General features: G+C 43.6%; 1 protein-coding gene across 5 annotated transcripts in view; it reads right to left on the minus strand.

Moving 5' to 3' along the window:
* RhoGAP100F (Rho GTPase activating protein at 100F) overlaps positions 1 to 27,075 on the minus strand; it is an 858,958-nt gene that overhangs the window by 76,555 nt on the left and 755,328 nt on the right. For all 5 annotated transcript variants that reach the window (XM_083112158.1, XM_083112157.1, XM_083112159.1 and 2 more), the window contains one exon: positions 15,421 to 15,599. In XM_083112158.1, the coding sequence (XP_082968284.1) occupies positions 15,421 to 15,599 (179 nt within the window). The remainder of the gene's footprint in view (positions 1 to 15,420; positions 15,600 to 27,075) is intronic.

A 27,075-nucleotide genomic window follows, 5' to 3' on the forward strand; every position in this document is an offset into this window, starting at 1 on the left:
TTACAAATGGGTCGACATCCTGCCGGAACTCGTCGACACCTATAATGATACAGCACACAGAACAATAGGCATGAAGCCAGCTGACGTTACCAAATCTGACGAGCAGCGTTTAATTTCTACCGTTTACTGTCCAAAGTACACTCCCACGACAAAAAAAGCTAAATACAAAATTGGAGACCAGGTGAGGATCAGCAAATTCAAACGCACCTTCGAGAAGGGATTCACAAAAAATTGGAGCACGGAACTTTTTACGGTGGTTCGAGTTCTACCTGGAAACCAACACACGTATATAATAAAAGATAGTAGCGGCGAGATTTTGAAAGGAAGATTTTACGAAAAGGAACTCTCTAAAACAAAACACCCCGACACGTACCTCATCGAGAAAGTATTGCGTAGGAAACTGTTTGTCAAACTGTTTGTCAAATGGCTGGGACTTCCGGAAAAGAGTTGGATCGACGCGGACGAAGTGATCTTGTGAGTACGTGGAACGTGGTGAAGCGTCTACCGGATCCGGAAAGTCAAACGAAGAAAAAGAACGGCGAGTTGCTTCCCGACAGCATCCGCTGTCTGATCGTAGGTCCTTCGGGGTGTGGGAAAACGACACTGCTCGTGGACAATTTTCTCCTCGCACCGAATTGGTTAAATTGGAAGAACAGGCACCTGTACGTGTTCTCGAAAAGTTTGGAGCAATCCAAATACCAGCAACTGATGAAACTGTACGATGGTCTGGACATTGCAACATTCGCCTCGGAAATAAAACCACTCGACGATTGTCGTGAAAATTCAGTCGTTGTGTTCGACGACGCCATCCTGGAAAATCAAAATGAAATTCGCAACTTTTTCACGCAAGGTCGTCACAAAGGAATGGATTGTTTTTACCTAGCTCAAACGTTTTCCAAAATTCCAAAACAGTTAGTGCGCGACAACGCCAATTTCATATGTTTGTTTCGTCAAGATCACACCAACCTCAAGCACGCGCACGATGACTACGTAGGCGGAGACATGAACTACAATCAATTTTCGGAAGGCTGCTCTACTTGCTGGAACGGTGACGATTTCGGATTTGTGACGATCGACATGACGAGGAAACCCAACGACGGAAAATACAGAAACAAAATCAACGATTTTCTAAACGTTGCAACGTTGTGAGAAACGACGTATATAAATAACGTCATGACGAAACGAAAAATCGAAGACGAAAATCTCAAGCTTCGCGATTACCTCGCGAAACGCTTCAAAGGTTGGAAATCCGAGAATCGCGGATTCTACGAAGAGAAGAAACGTCAGGATCAACCCGTGATCGATGCCATCAGCAGTCTAGGTAAAGAAATTAAAAGTGTCACGGAACAAAATAAAAATTTGATTAATGAACTCGTACCGCTCGCAGCTAAAAGTTACGCCGTACCCACACCCATTTCGAGCATTCCTTCGACGCCGTTCGAACTGAAGGATGCACCGGCACGACGTCGTGCCATAGGCAGCACGTCTTCGGATAAAATCGAGTTGGGGCCTTTGGCACGAGACTACCTGAGCACGGGGAAATTCGACAAGGATGAAGTGTTCGGATTGTATCCCAGCATGGAAACCAGCGAAGGCGGCGGTGTGGTGTGGAAGATTGGGAAATCGAAGGTGACCTTCGAAGGCCACGACATTAAAGTCAATTTAGGCGACAAGGATAGTTGGAACAGGTATCCGGGTACGGTGGGACTGTGGGAACTCGTCGCCAAAAAGCAGCCGAAAGATTACACCGACGAAGATTACCAAAGTTACAAGGAAATTCTGATCATGACGGATGCCTTGTACCAGAACAACGACGCCTCGCAGAATAGGGTGAAATCGAGCAGCGGCGAGAAGTACAGGAATCTCATCAAACCGATTTGGAACCAGGTCAAAACAGGCAGCGGCGTCAAACGCTACAACACGTTACCCAAAGAATTCGTTTGGGTGGACGACGTTAGGAAACTCGTGGACCGATTGTTGGTGATAGCCGGCGAAGAGAATGCAGGCAACCGTAATTTCTACAACGAGAAGGTTGGCATCGTGGACATGATCAGCACGAAACTTTCCAACTTCATCGTGAACGACGACAAGGGCATAGGTTACCTGATCAAAATCATCAACACGCTGCCTCCGAAATTTTGGAACGTGGCCGAAGGAAAGGGACTCGTGAACGACATCATCAACAAGTTACCTTTCGAGATGCATCTACCTGGCTACCAGTACTGCGGGCCGGGTACCAAACTCGAGAAAAGATTGGAGAGAGGAGACAAGGGTGTGAATCCGTTGGACGCCGCATGCAAAGATCACGACATCGCCTACAACACCACGCAGACGGATCTGGACGCACGTCACGAAGCAGACAGAAAGTTAGAGCACGCAGCTTTCGAAAGGTTCGTGAGTAGAGACGCATCGTTGGGTGAACGGGTCGCCGCACTGGGTACCACCATCGCCATGAACACGAAACAAAAATTGGGGTGGGGTATATAAATAACATACCGTAAAAAAAAACTTGATATATAAATAACACACATCGTAAAAAAATAATCTTCGGTATATATAAATAACACACATCGTGAAAAAAAGCAATTACATTTCTCTCTAACACTCTGACAACTGAAAAAATGAGCGATCTCCAAGCATTAAAACAAATGCTAAATTTGTCAGTCGAGTATGTAAAAATTCAGGAATTGGAAGTCGACAAACCTTACACGATAACTTCCGGTTCAATCGTTTCTACCCAGTATGGTCCCAAGGTACGCCTGTTGCTCAACGCACAATACAGTCTATTTTTACCAGATCGATACGCTAACATGTTATCCGACGAGAAGCTATCTATTTTAATCGAGAACAAAACTCGAATCGTATACAAGGGGACAAAGGAACTTCTTGGCAAGAAAACGAAGCACGTAATAGAATTTGTGTAACGACTGCGAGGCCTTGAAAATATATAAATAACATACCGTAAAAAACTACACAAGAAAAAATCTCAGAATATATATATAAATAACATACCGTGAAAATAACACATAGAGCATCAACATGAAGCCCAAGGGTGTCGTGTACCAGATACCATACTCCAATCTTAAAAATCTAGGTGCCCTTGATGGGTTACTCACCAAGAAACAACGCGAGAAGAAACGTTCTTGCTAGTCGAAAGGACACGGAATGAAATTGCTGCTCAGCACACCTCAATTGAAAAGATTGCAGCGTTCGCGGAAACAGCAAAAGGTCGGAGGTTTCATATTCAGCATCCCGGCCATCCTGGCAGCATTGGGGGCCGTTGGAAGTTTGGCCGGCGGTAGCGCCGCCATCGCGAAAACCGTCATCGACTCGAAGAAGAACAAGGCGGAATTGGAAGAACAGAAACGTCACAACCTGGCCATGGAGAAGAAAGGGAAGGGCGTGATGAAGAAGTTTTAAAAAAAGAAACAGAAGCACTCACCAACCGAGACATTGAATCTCTGATCGGACCGTTACAAATCAAACACTTCAGAGGAGTTTTCATGTCCGACTCGTTACCTTCAAGCGTTAAAAAAAGAGAATGCGGAGTAGTCAACTTGGACGGTCAAGAAAATCCAGGCACGCATTGGATATGTTACCACAAAAACGACAATGATAAAGCATTCGTTTTCGATTCTTTCGGAGGTGTTCCACCTACAAATTTAATTCATTATCTGAAAACGAACAAAACCTCTATATACTACAACGACGAACGCATTCAAGATTTCGGAGACGTGAACTGCGGTCATCTCTGCCTCTCCGTGCTCGCGTTTCTCTCTAAAATAAATAACCCTACGATCGAGGATTTCCAGAAAGTACTGTGGAACCTCAAACAGCATCACTAGGATGGGGGTGTTCCATCTCACGAGCGAATCTTCGATCTTGAAACTCACGCTGCACGACGACATCGTCTATCCTAAATCCGTGGCTCTGCGTGCATTCTACAGCATGTACCTCATACCTAACGTCACGCAGCACAACAACAAAATTAGCGTCGGAAGCGAACACATCGTCGTCACGCCAGGACAATACAATCTTTCCACTTTGCAAGCTCAATTACCCAAAGGCACATACCTTTCTCAAAATTCGGTCACGCACAGAGTGGAAATCCTATCCGCGACGGAGACCGTGGACCTGGGCACCATGGGAGAACTTTTAGGTTTCGAGAACGACACCAAACTCGAAGCTGGCATCAAGCACGTAGCAACCAACATTCCTAAATTCTTGGCCATAGAGACTCTGAACGTACACTGTAACGTGGCCGAAGGTATGATCACGAAATCTTCGGACGGATTGTTAGGAAGTCACAAGCAAACGGGAATCATAGCCACTTTCAAACCAAGTTCCGAGTTCATGGAACCGATCATCTACACACCCTCTTCGCCGATCTATTTTCCAGTATGTCGCAACCGCATAGACGACATAGAGTTGGTGGTGACGAACGAGAAAGGAGACGTGGTGGATTTCGCAGGTGCCACTACGACAGCCATCGTGGAGATCAACGTATAATAAATAACCATACATGTAAAATGGAGCAAATCGAAAGTTACGAATTGCAATCTTTCCCTCCCAACCGTCGCACGTTCGCCAATCTGAACGAAGCGAACAGGGAGATCGAATACGACGTGGACGTAGGCGATGGGTTCGTTCATCCTCACAGAGCGGACCTCTACCTTCAATTCGACGTGGTGAAGAAAGAAAGCGGAGACGCGTTTCCCGCAGCAGCAAACTTGATACTCGTGGACAACTTCGTGCCTCACCTGTTCTCGCAGGTGGAGGTGAGGAAACACAACACCGTCATCGACAGAATAGATTATCCAGGCATCACATCGACGGCAGTGGGAACGTTGAAATTATCCAAAACGGACGCAGCGTACTACCAGGCCGGGGGATTCGAAGCCGGGGCCAAAATATCGACGAGAAGTCACACGGTGCTTTTTCCCATGCGTCTGCTGCCTGGTTTCTTCTCGGACTACAAGGAGATCATGTGGAAGGGAGGACTGAGGATCACGTTTCGAAGAGCGGCCAACGACAACGACGCACTGATGCGATACGCTACTTTGGGTCCGGACGGCACCACGCCGCTGCCCAACACTTTACCCGAAGCAGCGAAATGCGTCATCCGGAGCATGGAATTGAGAATGCCGGTGGTGGAATACGAAACGAACTACGCCCTCAAGTACAAAGCGGAGATCTTGAAAAGTCCGCAGGTGCCGATTCACTTTCACGGTTACCAGTGCGTGCAGAAGATGGCGTCGGGAAGTCACTTGGAATTCGACGTGACGACGCAGTTCAACAACATACAGTTCGACATGCCAGATTTCGTCGTAGTGCTTTTTCAGACCGGGCGCGATAACGATCAGGAGAAAGATTCCAGCAAGTTCGACGACTGCAAGATCAAGAACGTTTATCTGAAGAACGGTAGGAACGAAGTGTTCCCGCGCGAGAATTACAACCTCGACATGACCAAAGACGATTACCTCAAACTTTACGAAGCTTACACGGCTTACAAACGCGTGACCGAGGGAAGCGTGGACGTGTACTACGCGCCCAGCGAATTCAAAGCACGGAGACCCATGACCGTCATCAACACCACGAAAAGAAAGCAAGTGGTGGTCAACGATCGTACCAACATCAAGATCGTATGCGAGTTCCACGATGCCTTGCCTGCAGATACTCTGTGCAGTGTCATTCTTATTGCAGAGAAAACATTTGTGTATGACGTCAAGAATGAAAGAGTAACTGAACAGTTTTAAATAAAAAAAAAAAAAAAATAGCACACAATAAGAAATGTGGAATTTTATATATATAAGTACAAATTGCAATTAGCAGTTTCCAGAAGTTTAATTTTGCTGTGCCATGCATGCATGTAATCGAGGAAGTGGAAGTAAATTAAAATTGTTTTTTTTCGCATTGCCTATTACTTTTTGTTGCACTCTGGGCAGGCCTTACTAGTTTGGAGGCGATAGTGGCCCCACGGAAGTGTATGGACCCCACATTCAAGAATACACCTCTTGTCGTCGTGTGCATCCAGAGCAACTTTCCTGACAATATTAGTTGTAAGTACATGATCGACGCTTTGGATACGATGTTCTTTTTGTAGAATGGGCGATTTTGTTCTGAGGCACTCGAGGTAATCCTCAAACTTGAGGTGCTCCCGAACCACTTGCCTGCTTACACCCTTTGCTTTTTTTGTTACTGAACCCTCAGCCCGGATCGCATAGGCTTTGGCACGAAGTCCAGAAAACTCCACAATCACATCCCCGTTTTTCTCGTCCTTGAGTTTGCCGGGTATTTTTTTGTTCCGGGGCAGAATTCCATACCGGTTTAGCTGGGGATAGCCCGATGTGTCGAAGAGCTTGACAAGAGCTGGAACTTTGGCCATATCACCATACGCATCGGCCGTGCGAACATGGTACACCAAGCTGTCTGTGTCTGTGTAGAGGAGCGAGATATTGTGGTTGTAGTGCGCACGTAGTATGCCGTAATATGTCTCGAACATGCACAACTTGCTCAGATCCAAAACTGCAGCTCCCACATAGATGGGCTTGTTGAGTAGCACCTTGCCCCGGTTCATGTGAATCAGAGACATCTGTTCGTTGTAAATTCTTCGAGACCTGAACAGCGGGCTTGCAACAAGTCGACGACACTGTGTTTTCTTCGTCACCAACCTCACATCAACGCGATTTCGCACATTCTCCATGGTCTTCCCAAATACCGCATTGTTCATTAATTTGAAAAAATCGCGATCAAGTTCCGAAGTGGCATCAGTGCGATGGTTGGTGTTCAGTTCGATGTACGGCTTCAACCATGGAGACTGCCTGAACAAGAGCACGTGGTAAACTGCTTTGACCGAGACCCCTTGCTGCATTAACCACTGGAGGTTCCGGTAGTGTAGCACATAACGCTTTTTGGGCTCCAAGTCCATGACGAGCTTCGGTTGATCCGAGCCAGGTGGGCACTTCAATTCCGGAGCAGGCGAAAGGTCACAGAATGTATCCTGCAGCTTCTCGGGGAAGTCAAGGTCCACCTCGGCAAAAAACCCAAACTCGTCGCACTCTTTTTCGATGTCGAAGTTGGAGGGGTCAGCCCACTCAAACTGTCCTGTTGGGAGTGGCTGCATCATGGAGTGCCCGTAAAGATTATTCACGTCAGTGTACATGATGTAGCTTGATGGTTGGGAGGGGTCGTAACCAGTGGCCATGTGGGGATTGTTGGCGTGTGCGAAGCGTTGCGACACTTGGACCATGCCGCCCCGGATAGCTCTCTCGATGAAAAGCATGATATCAACATCGGAGATAAGTGAAAGTTTAACTTTAGTCAGCAGGAGCATGGCCGACCATGCCAGTCCAGGAAGGCTGTAAAAATATACAGGGTCCAGGTTGTAAATATTTATCGCATTCGCCCGAAACGCCTGGAACACATCGGCAAGAAGCGTCACATCAAGCTTCAGGTATGCATCGTGGTAATCACCGAAAGTTCGGCAACCCAACTTGACCCACATAGACTGAGCATGCTTGTACTCCTCGTCGGTAATACCTGAACCTCTCAGCTGGCTGTAGAACTTATCCTGGGGAGGCAGCAACTCTTCTTCGAACTTGGAAGGGTCTGTGACGTATTCATAGGGGTAGACCCCTTTACGTCTGATGAGTGCGACATCTAAGTTCGGGAAACTTGATGTGGTAATAGCTAGTTGGTCGTCTCTGAGCTTCCCAGCAAGAGCATCGAGGCTTGCCTGGAGGAACCTCAGAGAGTCGAGGAACCGAAGCTCGATGCTGCTGCTTTTTGAGTCGGGGATCGGCACCCACTTGCTGATGCTAATATAACGCTCCTCGTTCTGTGCCAGGACATTGATTCTCGCATTGTCGTACCCTAGATGTGTGACCAAGTGATGGAAATCATATCCCGAGCCATTGTGAAAAAAGACCGGTATGAAGCGCGGGTCCCTGGCTCTCAAGTTACATCTGTTGCACCACGGGCCAATGTAGCTTCCGGTCCCATAATGGTCATGGTGGTGGACCTTTTTGTTATCGTCAGTGAAGACCGAGTTGCAAACAGGACAATTTAGAGCCATTTCGTGCTGATGCTTGTTTTTGGGAGACAGAGGCAGCATGGGCTTGGGGGCCAACAGCACCTTCCCTATCTTGATGGCTTCCTGTTGCATTCTCTCCAGGAAGTGTTTAACCGGGTCGGGACCGCGATACACATAGGGCTCGGAGGCAATATGTTGGTCTCGCCACACCACAACATAGGAGTAACTCGAGGCCTCGTGGATTTGGAAAGGAATGGTAGAGGATGTTTCGGGGTTGGGCTCGCAGTTAGACAGAGGTTGAAGAAAGGCCTCGAAGTCTGCTACAATATAGGCAGGATGCTTCACCATAGCACTGTGCATGCGAAAGCACTCTACTGCACCAGGTTCGGGCAGGATAGTTCGTGCAGGCTCGTTGGTACCACAGTAGAACATGTGGCGAGCTAGCTTCTCAGCAGCAATGTTGGGACCTCTGATGCGCCGGTAATCCTGCTGTTCTCGATTATAAAATATAGCCAAGCACCTGCGACACACCTCGACGTGGGTTTTGTCTTTGCTCCGTTGGCTCGAAACAAGCCGAGAGAGGGAACGGATAAGGGTGTAATGGTGATGGGTCTCGTCCTTGATGAGCAGGAGGTTGATTTCTCGTACCTCGTTGTTGTTGCTCACGTTGCTCACCCGGATGGGATGGACCTCATTTTTGTTCTCGGTGAGACCGTAAACATTGATGGCTAATTGCAGGCCCAACAAGTCACGAGCACGAACCTCAAACTTGTGAATATGCGAGACTTCTACAGGGTAGGCAATCCCGGCCATTGCATCCTCCAGTTCCGACTCATACTGCGTGTAGTGGTTAACACGGTACGAGTGGTTTTCCCTAGGTATAGGGTGCAATGCTGCCAGCACCGACCAGAGGAAGCATTTGGTGTCTTTGTTCTGAATATTGAGAACAGCTTTCCTTGCTTCAACCTCGGGTGGCAGGGCAATATAGCTAGACCCTGCCAGTGGCAGGAACTTGCTAAGTGTCAGACAAAGTTCGTGGGGGTCGCCACACAGCGAACCGCCCGAGCCTTTAGCCTGATGCTCCTCGTGCTTTGCCACAAACTCCTCGACAAACTTGTTGTAGATGCTGTCGAGGTCAGTGATATCTGCCTGATGCAGTGTTTTTGCTTTTGTGGCATGGAAGAATTTATATATTTCATCAGACGGTTTCTTATACTTGCAGCATAGCACAGCATAGAATTTAGTGGAGTATGTAGCCAATGCATCGTTGAGGATGGATATTATCTTAGCTCGCTCGCTCTCCAGAAAACTACGCACATCGCAGAAGTTGTCTGATGTTATGTTAAAGTCTTCTAATAAATGCTCAAACGCAATTCGGTCTGCTTTCTTCGCCAGCTTGACGCGTTTGGCAGGTGGCGATGCATCGAGGGAGGTTACTTCTACCTTTCGCTTGGAAGGTTGCGGTAGAGATGTTCCAGTGCTCTTGCAAGTAAGCAGGTGTCGCTTGAAGTTGGCAATAGATTTATTTTTTCCGCACTTAGAGCACAGTTTGGTTGCACATATTCGCTTTCCCGGCACACAAGTACGACAGTGCCTTTGAAAATGTTCACTTGACATAGCAATTTGGCACGTAGGGCAATTTTTTACAGAACGCATAATGCAGAGATTTTTTGGGGGTATGTTATTTAATACCAAATGCTGTGCAATGCAAAATATAATTGCTCACTTTTTTTTAACTATTTTCTATGATCTTATTTGGGTTTTTTTCGCCAAATTATATGCTTCTAGTCTCCTATACAATACAATATACGTACAATATTGTCAACAGTATTATATTTGAGCAGGTCGCTTGTCGCCTAAACACTACAGCTCACAGGTCGGGAAAATCTGACATGAAAGCAGATGATACGCTTATGCCTTATTTATATGTAATTTTCACGGGGCGTACAATATTGTCAACGATATTATATTTGAGCGCGTCGCTTGTCACCTAAACACTACAGCTCACAGGTCGGGAAAATCTGACATGAAAGCAGATAATACGTTTATGCCTTATTTATATGTAATTTTCACGGGGCGTTCAATATTGTCAACGGTATTATATTTGAGCGCGTCGCTTGTCACCTAAACACTACAGCTCACAGGTCGGGAAAATCTGACATGAAAGCAGATGATACGCTTATGCCTTATTTATATGTAATTTTCACGGGGCGTACAATATTGTCAACGGTATTATATTTGAGTAGGTTGCTTGTCGCCTAAACACTACAGCTCACAGGTCGGGAAAATCTGACATGAAAGCAGATAATACGCTTATGCCTTATTTATATGTAATTTTCACGGGGCGTACAATATTGTCAACGATATTATATTTGAGCGCGTCGCTTGTCACCTAAACACTACAGCTCACAGGTCGGGAAAATCTGACATGAAAGCAGATGATACGCTTATGCCTTATTTATATGTAATTTTCACGGGGCGTACAATATTGTCAACGGTATTATATTTGAGCGCGTCGCTTGTCGCCTAAACACTACAGCTCACAGGTCGGGAAAATCTGACATGAAAGCAGATGATACGCTTATGCCTTATTTATATGTAATTTTCACGGGGCGTACAATATTGTCAACGATATTATATTTGAGCGCGTCGCTTGTCACCTAAACACTACAGCTCACAGGTCGGGAAAATCTGACATGAAAGCAGATAATACGTTTATGCCTTATTTATATGTAATTTTCACGGGGCGTTCAATATTGTCAACGGTATTATATTTGAGCGCGTCGCTTGTCACCTAAACACTACAGCTCACAGGTCGGGAAAATCTGACATGAAAGCAGATGATACGCTTATGCCTTATTTATATGTAATTTTCCCGGGGCGTACAATATTGTCAACGGTATTATATTTGAGTAGGTTGCTTGTCGCCTAAACACTACAGCTCACAGGTCGGGAAAATCTGACATGAAAGCAGATAATACGCTTATGCCTTATTTATATGTAATTTTCACGGGGCGTACAATATTGTCAACGATATTATATTTGAGCGCGTCGCTTGTCACCTAAACACTACAGCTCACAGGTCGGGAAAATCTGACATGAAAGCAGATGATACGCTTATGCCTTATTTATATGTAATTTTCACGGGGCGTACAATATTGTCAACGGTATTATATTTGAGCGCGTCGCTTGTCGCCTAAACACTACAGCTCACAGGTCGGGAAAATCTGACATGAAAGCAGATGATACGCTTATGCCTTATTTATATGTAATTTTCACGGGGCGTACAATATTGTCAACGATATTATATTTGAGCGCGTCGCTTGTCACCTAAACACTACAGCTCACAGGTCGGGAAAATCTGACATGAAAGCAGATAATACGTTTATGCCTTATTTATATGTAATTTTCACGGGGCGTTCAATATTGTCAACGGTATTATATTTGAGCGCGTCGCTTGTCACCTAAACACTACAGCTCACAGGTCGGGAAAATCTGACATGAAAGCAGATGATACGCTTATGCCTTATTTATATGTAATTTTCACGGGGCGTACAATATTGTCAACGGTATTATATTTGAGTAGGTTGCTTGTCGCCTAAACACTACAGCTCACAGGTCGGGAAAATCTGACATGAAAGCAGATGATACGCTTATGCCTTATTTATATGTAATTTTCACGGGGCGTACAATATTGTCAACGGTATTATATTTGAGCGCGTCGCTTGTCGCCTAAACACTACAGCTCACAGGTCGGGAAAATCTGACATGAAAGCAGATGATACGTTTATGCCTTATTTATATGTAATTTTCACGGGGCGTTCAATATTGTCAACGGTATTATATTTGAGCGCGTCGCTTGTCGCCTAAACACTACAGCTCACAGGTCGGGAAAATCTGACATGAAAGCAGATAATACGCTTATGCCTTATTTATATGTAATTTTCACGGGGCGTTCAATATTGTCAACGGTATTATATTTGAGCGCGTCGCTTGTCACCTAAACACTACAGCTCACAGGTCGGGAAAATCTGACATGAAAGCAGATGATACGCTTATGCCTTATTTATATGTAATTTTCACGGGGCGTACAATATTGTTAAGAGCGTTAGTTTTTGTAGAGCTCTCTTTTTCCATCTTTCCTCTATACAGTAAAGTTGTAGAAGACACAATTAGCTAACCTAGCATACAACATACCTTCCTAATTAATATGGATATTGTCACACATTCCTCTTATTTTATACTGTTGTAAATGGAAAAGATTATGTACGGTAAATGTTTTGTACATTATAGGGAAAAAATGCAAAATATCCCCCAATTTTAATTCGATCCACCTCTGAATCGAATTTTTACATATTCTCACGCCACCACATATTGTCCTATTTGCTTCTTTTACTTGCCTTGCTTAATTAACTCTCGCTAATTAGCATTTTTTTGGAAGAAGTCAACTAGAACAACATATGGCGGTATGAGAAATATGCAAATCAAAGAACATTTTAGCAATATATGGGCCCTAGCAATTAGCTTCGTCGACTAAGAGTACTCCTTCAAACATCTTCAGCTAGATCGTATTACTACGCGAGGACGTTTAAAATTTTTGGGTGTTGAAAAAGTTTGACCCTACTTTTTATTTCTATTGTTTGCTAATAGATGGCGCTAATAGTACCCCCTCCCCTGCCCTCTCCCCTCTTCTCCTCTGCTGTATGACAAATAGCACAAACATAAAAATCAAGATTTTGGAGAGCAAAACATAAATTTTGCATGCATCTGATATCGAACCGGGAACTTTTATCTTTCGGGGAGTCAACATTATTTTTTTACTCAGTCGTCATATAACATAAACACACGCAAAAATTCACATGTGCTTTTATTATTTTGTGTTCGGTAAGTACAAGTATATTCTTACATAAATTATTGTTTAATTTAATAAATTGTAAACTCGGAGCCTGCTATACTAACACTCCTTCTGTATTTCATTAAACTATTGAAAGCGAATGTTGCGTGCATGCGGAAATAACACAGAAAAAAAAGCGGATGGAAGCAATTTAAAATCACTGGGGCAAGGTCAGTATTACGAGAGCGTAAAAACACGTGCTTCCATTCAACTTCGAAAAATAAGAATGAATGTGTGCATACAGAACACATATGCTTTCTTTTCACAGTTGTAAAAACATATAAATTGTACATGAAGTAAGTTACGGGAAGGCTCTCTCTTTTATGTCTATGTATATGTTGTACAATTAGGTACAAGTTGTTGTACAATTAGGTACAAATTGTTGTACAATTATTTTCCCCAGTTGTCCAGTTGGAGTTGGGGGGCATAACACTAGTACTATTTGTAATTACAGTGCTTACTCATGTATTTTGTTTAATATTTTATTTCAAATTCACTGTCAGAAACTAGTGTTACCTACTCTGTTGGTTGTCACTGTCAAGCTTCCAGTATTCGTACAGCGTAAAAAGCTATAACCCCCCCCTCAAAATATATACATTGTATACGCCAAGATGCTCAATAGCCTAGCAACACATCATGAAAAAACATGCCAAGAGGACCCAGTTGGTTTATAAGTCAGTACCGCCAATTCCTATTTGTAGGTTAGCTTAGCCAGTAAAAGATCATATCGTTACGATATAGTAGAATTTTTGTAGAGTGGGTAGGCAACACCGACGAGCATCAAATAATGATTTCAAGCCTCAAATAATAATTTCGAGCCTCAAAAAAAAAAACATCCAATAAAATTGCCAAATATAAAAAAAAAGGCAATAGACCCCCCTCATAAAAGGCTACAGTAAACCTACAGTGTCGCCAACACTAGGCCCCCAACAGTATTGCCAGACATAAAAAATACATGGACCCCTCAGGTCCTTTGATGAAAATTTACAGTGAAAAACCCAGTAGGTTAACAACACTGTCAAACTACGGTAGTGTTGCCAGATGTAAACAGAGGGCAATAGACCCCCCTCATAAAAGCTACAGTAAAAAACCCACAGTGTCGCCAACACTAGGCCCCTCAAAATATACATCATAAAAAGCTACGACTAGCTCCACATGATGATTCGAGCCTCAAAAAAAAATTCAGAACTCTCATGTACGCTGAGGCTAGTAAAGTTAACATACACCGTAAAAAGCTACGCCTCGCCCGAACACATGTACACTCACACAAAAAGCTAAAAAATTATACACCGTGAAAAGCTACGCCGAGTTAAAAACACTGCTGGTGAGGTTAACATACACCATAAAAGGCTACGCCTCGCCCGAGTTGGCAACACTGCTTGTGAGGTTAACATACACCGTAAAAAGCTTCAAAATATCAGTTGGTGAAATTTTCGTGGGGTGAGTTGGCAACACTGAGCTCCAAATGATGATTCGAGCGCCAAATGAGGGCCCAGTACCCGGACACTGGGTCTACTCATGGCCGAGTGGTTAGCGCCTCGGCAATTTGGTGCGAGAGGTCTCAGGATCGATTCACGAAAGGGAAAGATTTCCGCGTTGATACAGCATCGTGAGTTTAGTTGGGCTATTTCTAACAAGTTGAGTTGAGTTGAGTTGGTGTTTTAAGTCCACTTTATGTACAGTAAGGCTAATCGAGACTGGACCTACCATTTAAAGTGGGATCCGAACCACTATGTGCCTCCACCGGGTATCGAAACTCAGGACAAGTGTGTCATATTATGGTCATATTACAGTGTAAATGGGTAGCTTGACGCAATGACGTTGCACAACCCAATGGAATGAGTTGATTGGTATGTCTTGGTTCTGAAAAGGTCGTTGCATTTAGAAATAATATAGACACACACACACACACACAGAGAGAGAGAGAGAGAGAGAGAGAGAGAGAGAGACAGACAGACAGACAGACAGAGAGAGCGAGGGAGGGAGACTAGACTGTCATTCTTTCTATATCAATTACAAACTTTATTTAATGACATAAAATTTGTCGAGAAAGAAGATATCACATTAACACTGATACTATCATTAAGAATATTATTATGGGATAGTGACATTTATGAATATAGTGGAACTCTACGTTAATGTGTGTTCATTACTACAGACAAACTTTATCTGTTAAGAGATAATATCAATAAAACACACTCACACACACACTAAACACACATATGTACACAGAGTATTACAAATCAAAGAATAATGGTATGAAGACATTGATTGGTACAATTTGACGTGAAGATAAAATTCGATACTTATTTTCAGCAACCAGAATACATCATTATACAAAACAGCTAAGAGTGTTTCCACACAGACAAACCGAGGCGGTAGTGATACACACTTTTGCAAGATGAACTAACAAGCAACACATACGTAAATACATTTGCAATACAGAATAGAGGAATAACTTAAAAGGGTTACCAGCAATTATAAGTGCACCTACCTCTCTTGCACGATCTAGAAGATTCTCAGCGCTGTACGTGAACCTTGCTGCCCGTTGAGCCTGCAAAACATCCCTACTTTGCCGAATTCTCTCATAGATGGCACTAGTAGAAGGTGTGCGTTGTAGCCAAGCTCTGTACTCGTCAGCAGTGAAAACGCTAGGCGAAGATGGAAGCCTTCCTGCAAAGAAACGGAATACACATATTACTGCAGCAAAACATGCAAATAAATCAGTACGTTGAGAATTAGTTAATATAAACTTAACTAACTCAATAAAGATTTATTTCCTCTACATTTATTTATGAATCCTACAGGATATCTGCTAGTCTCTAGCCTTACCTGCTTGCTAACGTATTTGCTAACCGATTCTGTTGCATCAAATGTCATTATACATTTCAGTCATTCCAGTTATGACTGTTACAAATAAACCCTTTTGAGAGTGGGAATGCAAGGACCTTGGGACAAAAGTCAAGGCAATATTACACTTGGGAACGTTGATACAAGACAGCAGACGTTCATTCATTCCAGAACGTCCACTTAGCAACTGAGATTGCCACCCGCTCTAGAGCACACGCCCTCGAAGACTATTAGCAGATGGAAATGATTCTCAAGGTCAGCTAGCATTATTGATCATTGTTGTTAAAGATCCAGGGACCCATAAATTCTAATGGATTCTATTGGGTTCCGCTGTAGGACCTGCATCTTTTCTCTCGCGCAATTTAAATTCGGTACAAGTTACGTATTGTTTCATTGAAAAAACTATTTCTGGACCGAATTGAAATTGATCTAAAAATAAAAAAAGGTTCCTGGATTGTATTTAAATTGATCAGGAAAAAAGGTTCCTGGACCGAATTGAAATACCTTACACATAAAAAAGTTATTTACGGTCCAGAACCCATTTACGCGTGTTGATTTTCTCTCCTGGACCGGAATTGAATTTATTTAATATTTCTGGACCTTTAACAACCCTGGCATTGATTGACTGATTTGGTATATTTGAATCTTCTTCTCCACAACTTTTGGCTAATCGCAAAGATGGGGATGGGCGATGATATGATGGAAGGATCATTCACCCATGCCCAGGCCGGGACTCGAACCCGGTACCTTCAGCTGATAACCACTCCGCCACAGAAGTCGGCCCAGCTGCCAGTATATAATAAATTCACTGTATCTTTTAGTTTTTAAGTCCACTTTATGCACATAGGCTAATCGGGAGTGAATCTACCGTTTAAAGCTGGATCCGAAACACCATGTGCCTCCATCGGGTATCGAGTCAGGTACCCTTTGATTACCAGGTGAGCACATTACCACTGCTGATAAAATGCCTTTATCCAATGCTCTTTTTCTGCCTCTTCTGTATATAATGCGCGCGGACCGCATAGAGAACTGTGGTTCTGCCAAATACGTTTTGTTGAAGATTGTGTTTCCTCTCGCGAGTTTTGCTACATTATCTTGTGAACTATTGGGGCTGCAATGATTATATTATACCATTTTATAGATCTCGTTCTGCTCTACAAAATGAGACTACAGGATTTTATTATGTAGCTGCTGAAGAAGAGTGGAAATAAGTCATTTTACTGTCCAATTTTTTTTAACAAAACATGAAAGAAAAGGAAGGAAAAAGGTGGTAAAGCATCAAAGAGGGGGGTAAAAGGGAATAAATGTTCTAATCTCACGAAAAGATGCAACAAAGTGTGTTCATTTTACTTGATTTCATGTCCTAAAATACATATCTCAAATGATCGGTATGAAAACAGCTATATTTTTGGAAAGGTGCTGGACTTAAAAATCTGTTTCCTAGTTATTACCACAGCACAATTCAACTAAGTCAACCTGCCACTAGGGAATCTAGCAAAAAGATGCTTCAACATCTCCTTCTGGGAGAGAATTTGTATCAATTTCAAACCAATACCATGGTCGACAGGCAAGGCAGACCCACACAAGCTTCCCAGACTGGGAAGATGAGACACGGGACATCGAGGATGAAGAATAAACGTACAGACTATCAGCACCATCTAGTGACCTTCTGGTAAGGCACCCGAAGTCAACCTCACTTCACCGTAGTACAACCGGGTTAACTGCTTCTTACAGGACAACGAAGCTCTGGCGACTGCGTCTACGGCCAGGATGATTCTCTGCAGGGCTGTGTGTTGTCCTTGTGTGTGCTGAGTGTCCCTTTTTAGTCATCAGAGACAGTTTTCTATAGGTCTTGTCTACTCTTACGGCGGGTGCTCTATATGTTGGCAAGGGAAGTAGGGAGCGGGGAATATGCCGCAGACCAAGCAGACAACAACGGTGGCGCTGAGTGTTACGACGCGGCGGGAAAAAGTACTAGGTGCACCTCGTTCTACAGGTTGCTGCGTTTCTTATCGTGCTGGATTGGTCGCTTCCCCGCTCATAACTTCCATTACCAGCATAGGATCGGCCAACGTAAGAGCAGAAAAAACCTATAGTTCTCGTTTAGTAGTGAATGAAAGAATTAGTTTTAAAAATTGAGTAAGGAAGATTTTAACACATATTTTATTTTCTTATTAGGGGGCTTTCCTCAATTTTGCTTTAGTTTAGGTTTTATCCCCGTATTGCTTGATGGACAAAAATAGCCTAGGTGCTGATGTGCCCACACTACGATTAATTGACTTGCTTTATTTTACTTCGCTTTTTGTGCCACTTTTGGCTAATTTGCGAAGATGGGGATGAGTGATGACATGATGAACGGACACTCACAAAGATCCATACCCAGGCTAGGATTCGAACCCGGAATCCCTGGCGTCGTTGCCGATGTGCTAACCACTCCGCCACGGGGACCGGCCCATAGTATGAAAATCAATCAGTCAATGAACCATCAAAAGGAAACCTCTCCAACGATAGTTTGAATGGGGGAAAAGAAGGGTCTTATTTGGTGATGTAAATCAAAACCTTGTGATCCCAATGTAATCCTTGTCTTCCAGTAGGTTCGGCGGAAATATAAAACAATCCAAATAAACAATTCTCTATTATACAACAAATGCTAAAGTATATTTACATGATTTTATTTTAGTACTTCGATAAAATAAATCATAATCTCCTTCTTCATAAATTACAATCCAGATTTGACATCCATGGGAAATGTCTATCCTTACTACAAGACTATCTGAGTGCACGTGAGCAGCGTGTTATCCTCCCTGGCACCTCTTCCAGCTTTCTTCCTGTTTTGTTTGTAGTTCCCCAAGGGAGCGTCTTGGGCCCACTTTTGTTTCTTCTTTACATGGATCCCCGACAGGCTGTCCTCTCTCCCTATAAATATACTTCTGTTTGCCGATGACTGTAAACTCTTCACAGAAATCTCATCAGAACACGATGCATTAATATTACAGCAAGCGCTTACAGAACTACTTGTGTGGTGTCGCCAGTGGAAACTTCAATTGAATCCTCAGAAATGCTCCTGCCTCACCATTTCCCTAAAAAGGAACAAACTCGATTCTGCTTATTATCTTGAAAACAATCCCATCAAAAAAGTTTCTTCTCAAAAAGATCGTGGAGTTATCATCGACGAAAAACTAAACTTTAATGAGCACATTATGAACACTACTAAAAGAGCAATGCGTCTTCTCGGTCTTCTGTACAGGTTCACTGAAATACAAAACCAACCATCAATCAACATATTTTACAAATCTCTTATCTCCGCCATTCTTGAATACTGCTCTCCTATCTGGACCGTGGCTTCAAAAACAAATCTTTCCCGGATTGATTCTGTCCTTAACCTTTTCCTCGCCATTGCTTGCCACAGAATACCTTCTCTGAGGCACCTTCACAAAACAGATATTACATCTGTCTTCAATATCCAACCACCACACACACGTCGCGAATTAGCAGACATGAAATTTTTGCACAAAATCAGGAATGGCAAACTTAAATGCGAATTTCTGCTCAACAAATTTCATCTACGCGTCCCCACACGGCCAACCCGCAACGTTAAGCTCTTTCACAATCCCACCACAAGGCTCTCCCTTCTACAGCGGTCTCTTTTCTACAGGTTTCCTCGCTCATACAATAACCTGCCTCCGAATGTGGACATGTTCTTGCCAGAACAAAGTTTTAGAAAATTGTTAACGATGTATGTATAATTTTGATTTGTTTTCAGTACCATCTTGTACTCTATTTTGTTGTTGTTGTTGTTATTTTCCTGCTGTTACTGTTTCAGTGTAAAATGGTCATTCAGTACTGTATCTCAAACTTTAGGTAAAATAAAAAATAAAAATAATAAAAGTGTTTCGAGGGAGGTCTGGACCCCTCCCCCATTTCTCCTTGGCTGCAGAGAAACGCTCTCCCCTAATCTAGGAAACGTAGGCAAAGCATACCCTACTTGTCTCGTGGCTACAATATTTAACCACAGAAACATCCTCCAAGTTAGCCACATGCCAACTTCAAGCGCTGGTCGTGGGCATATTGAGCAAACACAGAATACTGGAGCGTTTACATTTTGATGAACCCTCGTATACAACGAACAACCCTTAATATAGAGATTATATTTTCCTACAATACAAACCCCCAGACCAGTAAATCGCTTCAAACACCACAGAATATAAATTGATACCCCAACAATTCTTCTCAAAGAGCTTGGCAGTGTCCGTGGCGCGGATTTTCAAAAGACAAGCCGCTAAAGAAGACAAACTTTGGCCACGTGCCTAATAGCCACTCTCCAACAATGATGGCTCCAGAGCTTGGAGATGAAGGGAGGCCATTGCATTAGGATAATTACGTCACATAATAGCGCTTTTGTTCCGTGATTACACTTGAATTACTACGAAAACGAGGAAGCTGGGGAGGGGAAGAGGGGGCAGATGAAGAAGTGCAAAGGGTTTCGAGGACCAAATCCAACGCTCATCGAAACCCAGCGGTCTGTGGTTCAAGTATTCATGATCACAAACTCGAATCGCTTGGTACGTTTCTTCGCAAACTTACAAGGCACGTAGCTCGAAATATACAGAGTGTCCCCAAAAAATGTACACACACACTTCAACAATAAACAACAATAAAAACATTACTCTCAAATCGTATCTTCTGTATTTGTACGGAAATTTAATATATGCTTCTAGTCCTCATTCGAACGCCAGTGACACAACTTGAGAGGAAGTCGAACGGACGCCAGCACCTGGTTTGGAGCCAGCACCTGGTTTTCTGAAAAGCGCTGTTGTCTCTTATACCTGCAGTGTTTAGACATCTATTTACTCACCGCGAGGTTATACTCCCAAGGTCTCTACATTGTATGAAAAAATAGTACATCACAATAAAACAACTTCGCAAAGTTAATGAAACCACAACCTCACGTTAAGAAATGTCTAAAGAAACTGAGTTAGCAACATCTGATTTACTCCGCGCAAACTTGACCATGGCTGTTAGAGGGAAAATGATCTTTTGGAACTTACTTTGGAGTAAAGTGGCGTTCCAATGAGGACTGGGACTATACCTCAGAGGTGTTTTATAATTTTGTAGGTGTTCGAAGTGGCCGCCGTTAACATCCAAATGATGTGGATGCAGCAAAACTACCGCACGAACTATCTCTGGAACAAGGCTGCGCGTAGTGGCAGAGAAAGGGGGGGGGGAGAGGGAATCGAGTGGGCAGAGTGAAGTAGTACACGTTGCTCGAAGGCTGGCAACTGCAGTCGCTCCCCCTCCACGCAAACCCATTCCCTCTCGCGTGTCCATTGGTGGATCCGTCTCGCGTCACTACTTGCGCAGAGACATGTTTTCGTTCGATTGCACCAACCGGGATACGGTATACGTTCTGTAATGTATATAGTCGACGCGCTAGCTTCGTTAACGACCGGCTGGCTTTGGAGTCCACGGAGCGAGCTCAACAGCTGCAACAATCACATTCAACGCACAGTGTTGATACATCTACTCTACGTCACCTTGCCTCTCCGCACACAAGCAACTTGCCACTCCACGTTGAAGTTGCAAAGTACGGCAACAGCGTATCCGCAGTCATGTGACTGAGACTCCACGTGGAGTAGACGAGCAGAATGACAGCTGCGCTCAATGGCCACGTTCGTGGCAGCGGCTTCCTTCAGTTCTTGGACGTTAACGAAGTATACCCGTGGACTATAATGTGAGATGGCTGCAAGTGTTTCTGTACCTCGCTAATGTTTTCAAAGTAACACTTCAACACTGCCTTTCCCTGTTCAAACGACAACCTTGCTTCAGCCATGTTGCTTCACTGTCCTTCACTGGCGTACGCAGATATGGGGCTGAAAGGACTACAACTCCCCCACCCCAGAAACTTTCTAGAAAACTCAAAACGAAAGCAATGGAGAAGTGGCAAATGCTAAACCAAAGTGATAAAGTATATTACTTTCCTCTAAGGTTCTTCGACTATCGTTTTAACGATAAACTCCAGTGATGTTTTTTGTAGGCCCAATTCAATTGTTATAAGTATAGGCAGATCAACTGAAATAGCGACCCTGGAAGCCTCAAATTTCAAGACGACGGCGTTCACCAAGGGGGGGCACCGAGTGACCTCAGCTCCCCCGACACCAGCGGGGCTTCTCGACACGTGACCAACCGAGCGATCCAATCAATCACTCTGAGCAGGCCGTCCATAACATCGCCATAACAGAACGCATGTTCGTTCGATTCCCCATTGAGTTTGAACCTGTCGCTCAAAGTCTGGCCTCTTTTTATCGTATTGATCAATTCTGACGTGTGCAAAAAAAATCACCTGCAACCAGTGGCGGCGATTGGGTTCCAAAACCGTTGGGGCAAGGTGGCAAAACTGGGTGGGGGCAAATACAGTACATTTCCCTTTGTAGATAAGATTTACCTGCCCCCCCCTCGTCCCTCCTAATCGCCGCCACTACCTGCAACTTTACCAGTAACCATCTCCAGTGCACTACCGCTAGATTATTTACATAAAAGGGCAAACACAATACTAGTGCTCGTATCCAGAACCTTTGGAGACTGAACAGGGTCAGATCTACAGTCCAGCAGAATTAACTTGAGACAAATCGCTGCCAGCGCCGCTGCACCAACATGCAGCGAACGCTTGACTCTCACGCGAATCACGGGCAATCAGCTGACAACGGGAGATTGGAAAAATAATTACATGGTTTAACGGAAATATCACTGTATTAAGAGAACATGCTAAGAAAATTATAAGCATTATAAGTATCCTATCTTACGCAATAAATGGATAAACAGTTTATTCTTTACGTTTAATCCGTAATTTGGAAACACTGAAACTTCGCTTGCTTCGCCAGTCACTGCACGCGAGTCCTTTCAACAGTTGGTAACACTTCGCGCGCCCGAGCATTAGAGTTTCCATTGGCCCGTTTCGGCGGGAAGTCCCCCCGCTCTAGCCAATTCGAGAGCAGTTGCATCACTCACAGAGCGGCCATTTCTCCCAAGTTAATTCTGCCCGACTGTAGGTGGGTATGGAGCCTGGGGCATACAATACAGTATAGGCGGGGCTTAAAACAACACATTTTTCAGAAATCTTTAAAAAAATCACATGCTTTTGTATACTCCGTCCCAGCCAACTGTGGAGCAGGCAAACGAAATCAAGTCTCTACGCAAGTAGTGACTCGAGAGAGCTCCACCAATGAACACGTGAGAGGGAACGGGATTGCGTGGAGGGGGAAAGCGACTGCAGTTACCAGCCTTCCCCGCAGAGTGAACTGCTTCGCTCTGGCCACTCGATTTCCTCCCCTTCCCTGCCGTTATGCGCGGCCTTGCTCCAGAGATAACTGGGACAGGTTATACCTTAGTCTTAAGCACAGGTATGCTATATAATCACAATACTTCTCCACATACTGAGATGCTAAAGGAATACAGGGTGTATCAAAAGTCCCTTAACACCCCATATAAAATGTAATGGAGTTAGGCTGGGTACAAACGGTCATTATAGAAACAGGTTAGGCCTAGGGGAGAACCATATTGATGTATTCCAAGCGGATGTCCGCCATATTGAATTCAACTCAAAATTTTGAAATGGGAAGCGGGTCATGCTTCCTCCTAGGTAGGGTGACCATACGTCAGGTTTTCACCGGGACAGTCCAGATTCAGAGACGTGTCCCGGTCGTCCCGTCCCGTTCATATTAAAAAGCCACTATTTGTCCAGTTTTATATTCTAGAAGTTATCTTGAAGACCAAGTCTAAATTTCAGACACATTTCATGCTAAAAAGATTCATTGTATTGTATGTGTTCCGTTATTTGTAGAGCAAAATAAGCATGCAGTTTCTTTACGGAATTCCAAAAGGAATTTAAATTTCCTGCGTCTTGACACAAACTCAAACGAAAAAATCTAGAGTTGTGTGCTTGATACGTAGGGTAAGGTTTTCGGGGAGATTTATAAACGATTTTGATGAAGAATAAAGCTGCTCTCAAGAAAATTGGTTCATCTGCTCAACACTTCTGGCATTACTCAACCTCAGCGTAGGACTAACAAAGGGTGATCAGAAAGGACGAGAAACTATACTCTGTCCCAGCTAACTGTAGAGCAGGCAAACAAAATCAAGTGTCTGCGCAAGTATCATGGGCGGAGTTTGAGCTTTTGCTTTGGGGGGGGGGGCAGACTCTGGGAGTATTATATGATGTACCTGAGGGTTATTGAATATCCCCTAGTTTATAAGGGGTCCGGAGGCCTTTCTCCGGAAATTAAAAAACAACAACTTAAAAGCACTGAGTTTTATGCCTTTTAGATTTGAAAATGTTAAATTTCCTCGCTTAAGTAAACAAATATTAATTAGTATATTGGTTGTCAGTTTTTAAATAAGCAAAACAGTCCGATTATTGCATTTCATTATTTTTTTATTGATACAATACTCGTATCACTTTAAAAAAGTTACGGTACAATAGTAAGCTTCAGAAATTTTAGAAAAAAAATAAATTGAAAAGTTATTTTGATGCCTCAGCAGCAACCGTTGACTCAACACAAAGTCATTTTACGTTTCTTTCTTCAAACTGTACACATGAATCAAATCGTCTAAGACCCGCTATTGCGGCGCAATTACCGCACATGCCATCATGCCAAACGTCAAGATTTGTTATTTTTTTTAGTCTTTTTTAAGTTGGGAGGGCCAGGCCCCCCCTGGCACCTCCAGAACTCCGCCTATGGCAAGTAGTGACGCGAGACGGCTCCACCAATGAAGACGCGAGAGAGACAGGAATTGCGTGGAGTGGGGGAAAGCGACTTCAGTTACCAGCCATCCCATCAGCGTCTACTTCTTCGCCACTTGATTTCCCTCGCTTCTCTGACGCTATGCGCTGCCTTCTGGGACAGGGTATATGTAAGCTGAGATTATAATAATTAATACCTTTTGACAAGGGAAGCTCATGTTTCATTTATTGTTTTTTATGTCCATTTATGCGATCCATCCTTTAATAAATAATAGCAATAATACAACGATTTTATAATTAGGCCTAACAAATTTTTCAGGAAAGGGGGGGAGGTGAACTGATCTCCTTGGGATGTCCCGTTTTTGGGTCAACATATTATGGTCAGTCTATTCTCCTAAGCCTTAACCTGTTTCTATCATGACCAATTGTACCCCAGCCTAACTCCTTTACATTTTATATGGGGCTGTTAAGGGACTTATGAATCACCCTATATACACTATCTACCAAAAAGTAATTGGGCACATGTACAAAATGGTTGTCTGGTGGTTCGAACCCTGTTAGAACCTCGTGGAGACACCTGTTGCTGCTATAACAGCAGCCACTCTGTCAGGCATGCTCTCGACTAGTTTGTGGAGGACGTCCTTTGGAATGTGTCGCCATTCCTCTTGCAAGATCTCACTCAGTTGGACAATGGAATTTGGCCGCATCTCCCGATACATCACCCACCCGTCCAATGCCTCCCAAAGGTGTTCTATGGGATTGAGATGAGGACTCTGTGCAAGCCAGACCAATCGGTGAACATTGTTGTCGGCATACCACTGCATAGTAGCCTCCGAAACATGCCACCTAACATTGTCATCCTGGAAGTAACAGGTTTCCATTCCGTAAAAACGCCTCAAGGTTGGGAGCATTTCATTGTCTAGTATTGTACAGTATGCCTGTGAGTTCATTGTGCCACGAACGGTTCCACTAAATGATACTAAATGATTCAAATTAGCAGCGGCGTGCATTCAGGATACGCAAGGTACGCACTGCGTACCCACAACACAGTAAGAAAAAATAAACATTTTTTCGTCTTCCCCGAAAATGAAAATTCAACAATTATCGCTCCGAAAGCAGTTCCACTGGAAGAAATTCCGATTTCCGCACGAACACGCTGCTGCCTTCCTGAAGGCAGTTCCGAATGATCCCGACTGTGACTTCGGCAACAACCCGATCCGCGTTCCTGCCGATTTCCGCAGAAAGACGCTGTTTCTTCTGCTTGGTACCCTAGAAATTCGGAAGGTAATCCCCCATTGGCTCATATCAGCCCCGACCACGTGTTTGGGTCTTCCCGCGCTTACCCTCTCTCCCACTTCTTTCCCGGTTCTAAGCATCGAAGGTACCCAAGATTTTGACAGCGTATGCAATGTTGACAGTAGTCAACATATTTTTTTCTGGAGTGCTTAGCTTACTAGCATTTAGCAGCCACGCGTAGATAGATCACTGTTGGGTTGCAATAAAAATACATTATAAAAAGTGATACAGGAATCAGACACGAGGGCAAGAATATGTAGTGGTGGAAGATCATATTTAATATACGCGTAAACTATCACATATAAAATATTTATGTGAGGTTAAAGTTAAACTAGCAAGTTTTTTTTTTTCGTATAGGGAGGTGAGGACCAGAATGGACTGTCACTGTGTCAAGGGGAAAATATGTGAACAATTTGCAAGTTTCGCACAATTCTCAGAGTATGAGAGTATCTGTTTATCTCCTTTCGGGATCAACATTTCCTTTGAGTTCCATAGCAGGGGTGTTGATTGTTGACCCGACGATATGAATGAATGATAAAAGAAAAACATCATAAAACACAATGCTTACAATGGGATTAGAATGAGCCCCCCCTTCTTCCGCCAGACATTGCAAAGTGATGTACGGTAGTTTAGCTTTTGAAGTGTTCTGGGATGTATGCTGACGTATTTTCTACTTGTCCTTAATTGTCTCCTTCTACAAAATACTTTGTCGACTGGCAACTCCGATTAATTCGTCCACAAGATCGCGTGGTTTTCGGGCATAGCGGACCGGACACAACGTACCGTGGGAGGTTGACTTTTGCCTTCTTCTGTCGTGTGAAATTTGCAGCGAGTGTTTCGTTCATATTATTTACATTACAGGATCTCTATTGTTTGTCGGTGCTGTGAAGTGATAAAATAGGGCGACCGGGAGTTATTGATGACATACTGGAGAAGGGATTTTCGGAATTTACGAAAAAAGTGTAAACAATCCGAAATGGAAGGTCTGTTCCTGAGTTGGAAGAATTGTTTCAGGCAGGAGTTGTGAAGGATGGTAAGCAGTATACTAGGCATTTTGATTTTTGAGAAGAAAAAAATATCTCTACAGGGTGATTGACTGAGTAGAAAAACAGTGAAACTTTATTGTTGGCCTTATTTGTTGCTTTCCTCTGCTAAAGGTGTGAAATAGTAGAGGATACTGAGATTTATCAAATTTATTACATGAAATTTGAAAGGACGGCAAATGATTGTGTCATTTCCTTCCCGTTCAATGTTTATCGCACTGCA

This window comes from Lepisma saccharinum, chromosome 26, assembly GCF_977018435.1.
Source record: "Lepisma saccharinum chromosome 26, izLepSacc3.1, whole genome shotgun sequence".
In the NCBI taxonomy this organism is placed as follows: Eukaryota; Metazoa; Arthropoda; class Insecta; order Zygentoma; family Lepismatidae; genus Lepisma; species Lepisma saccharinum.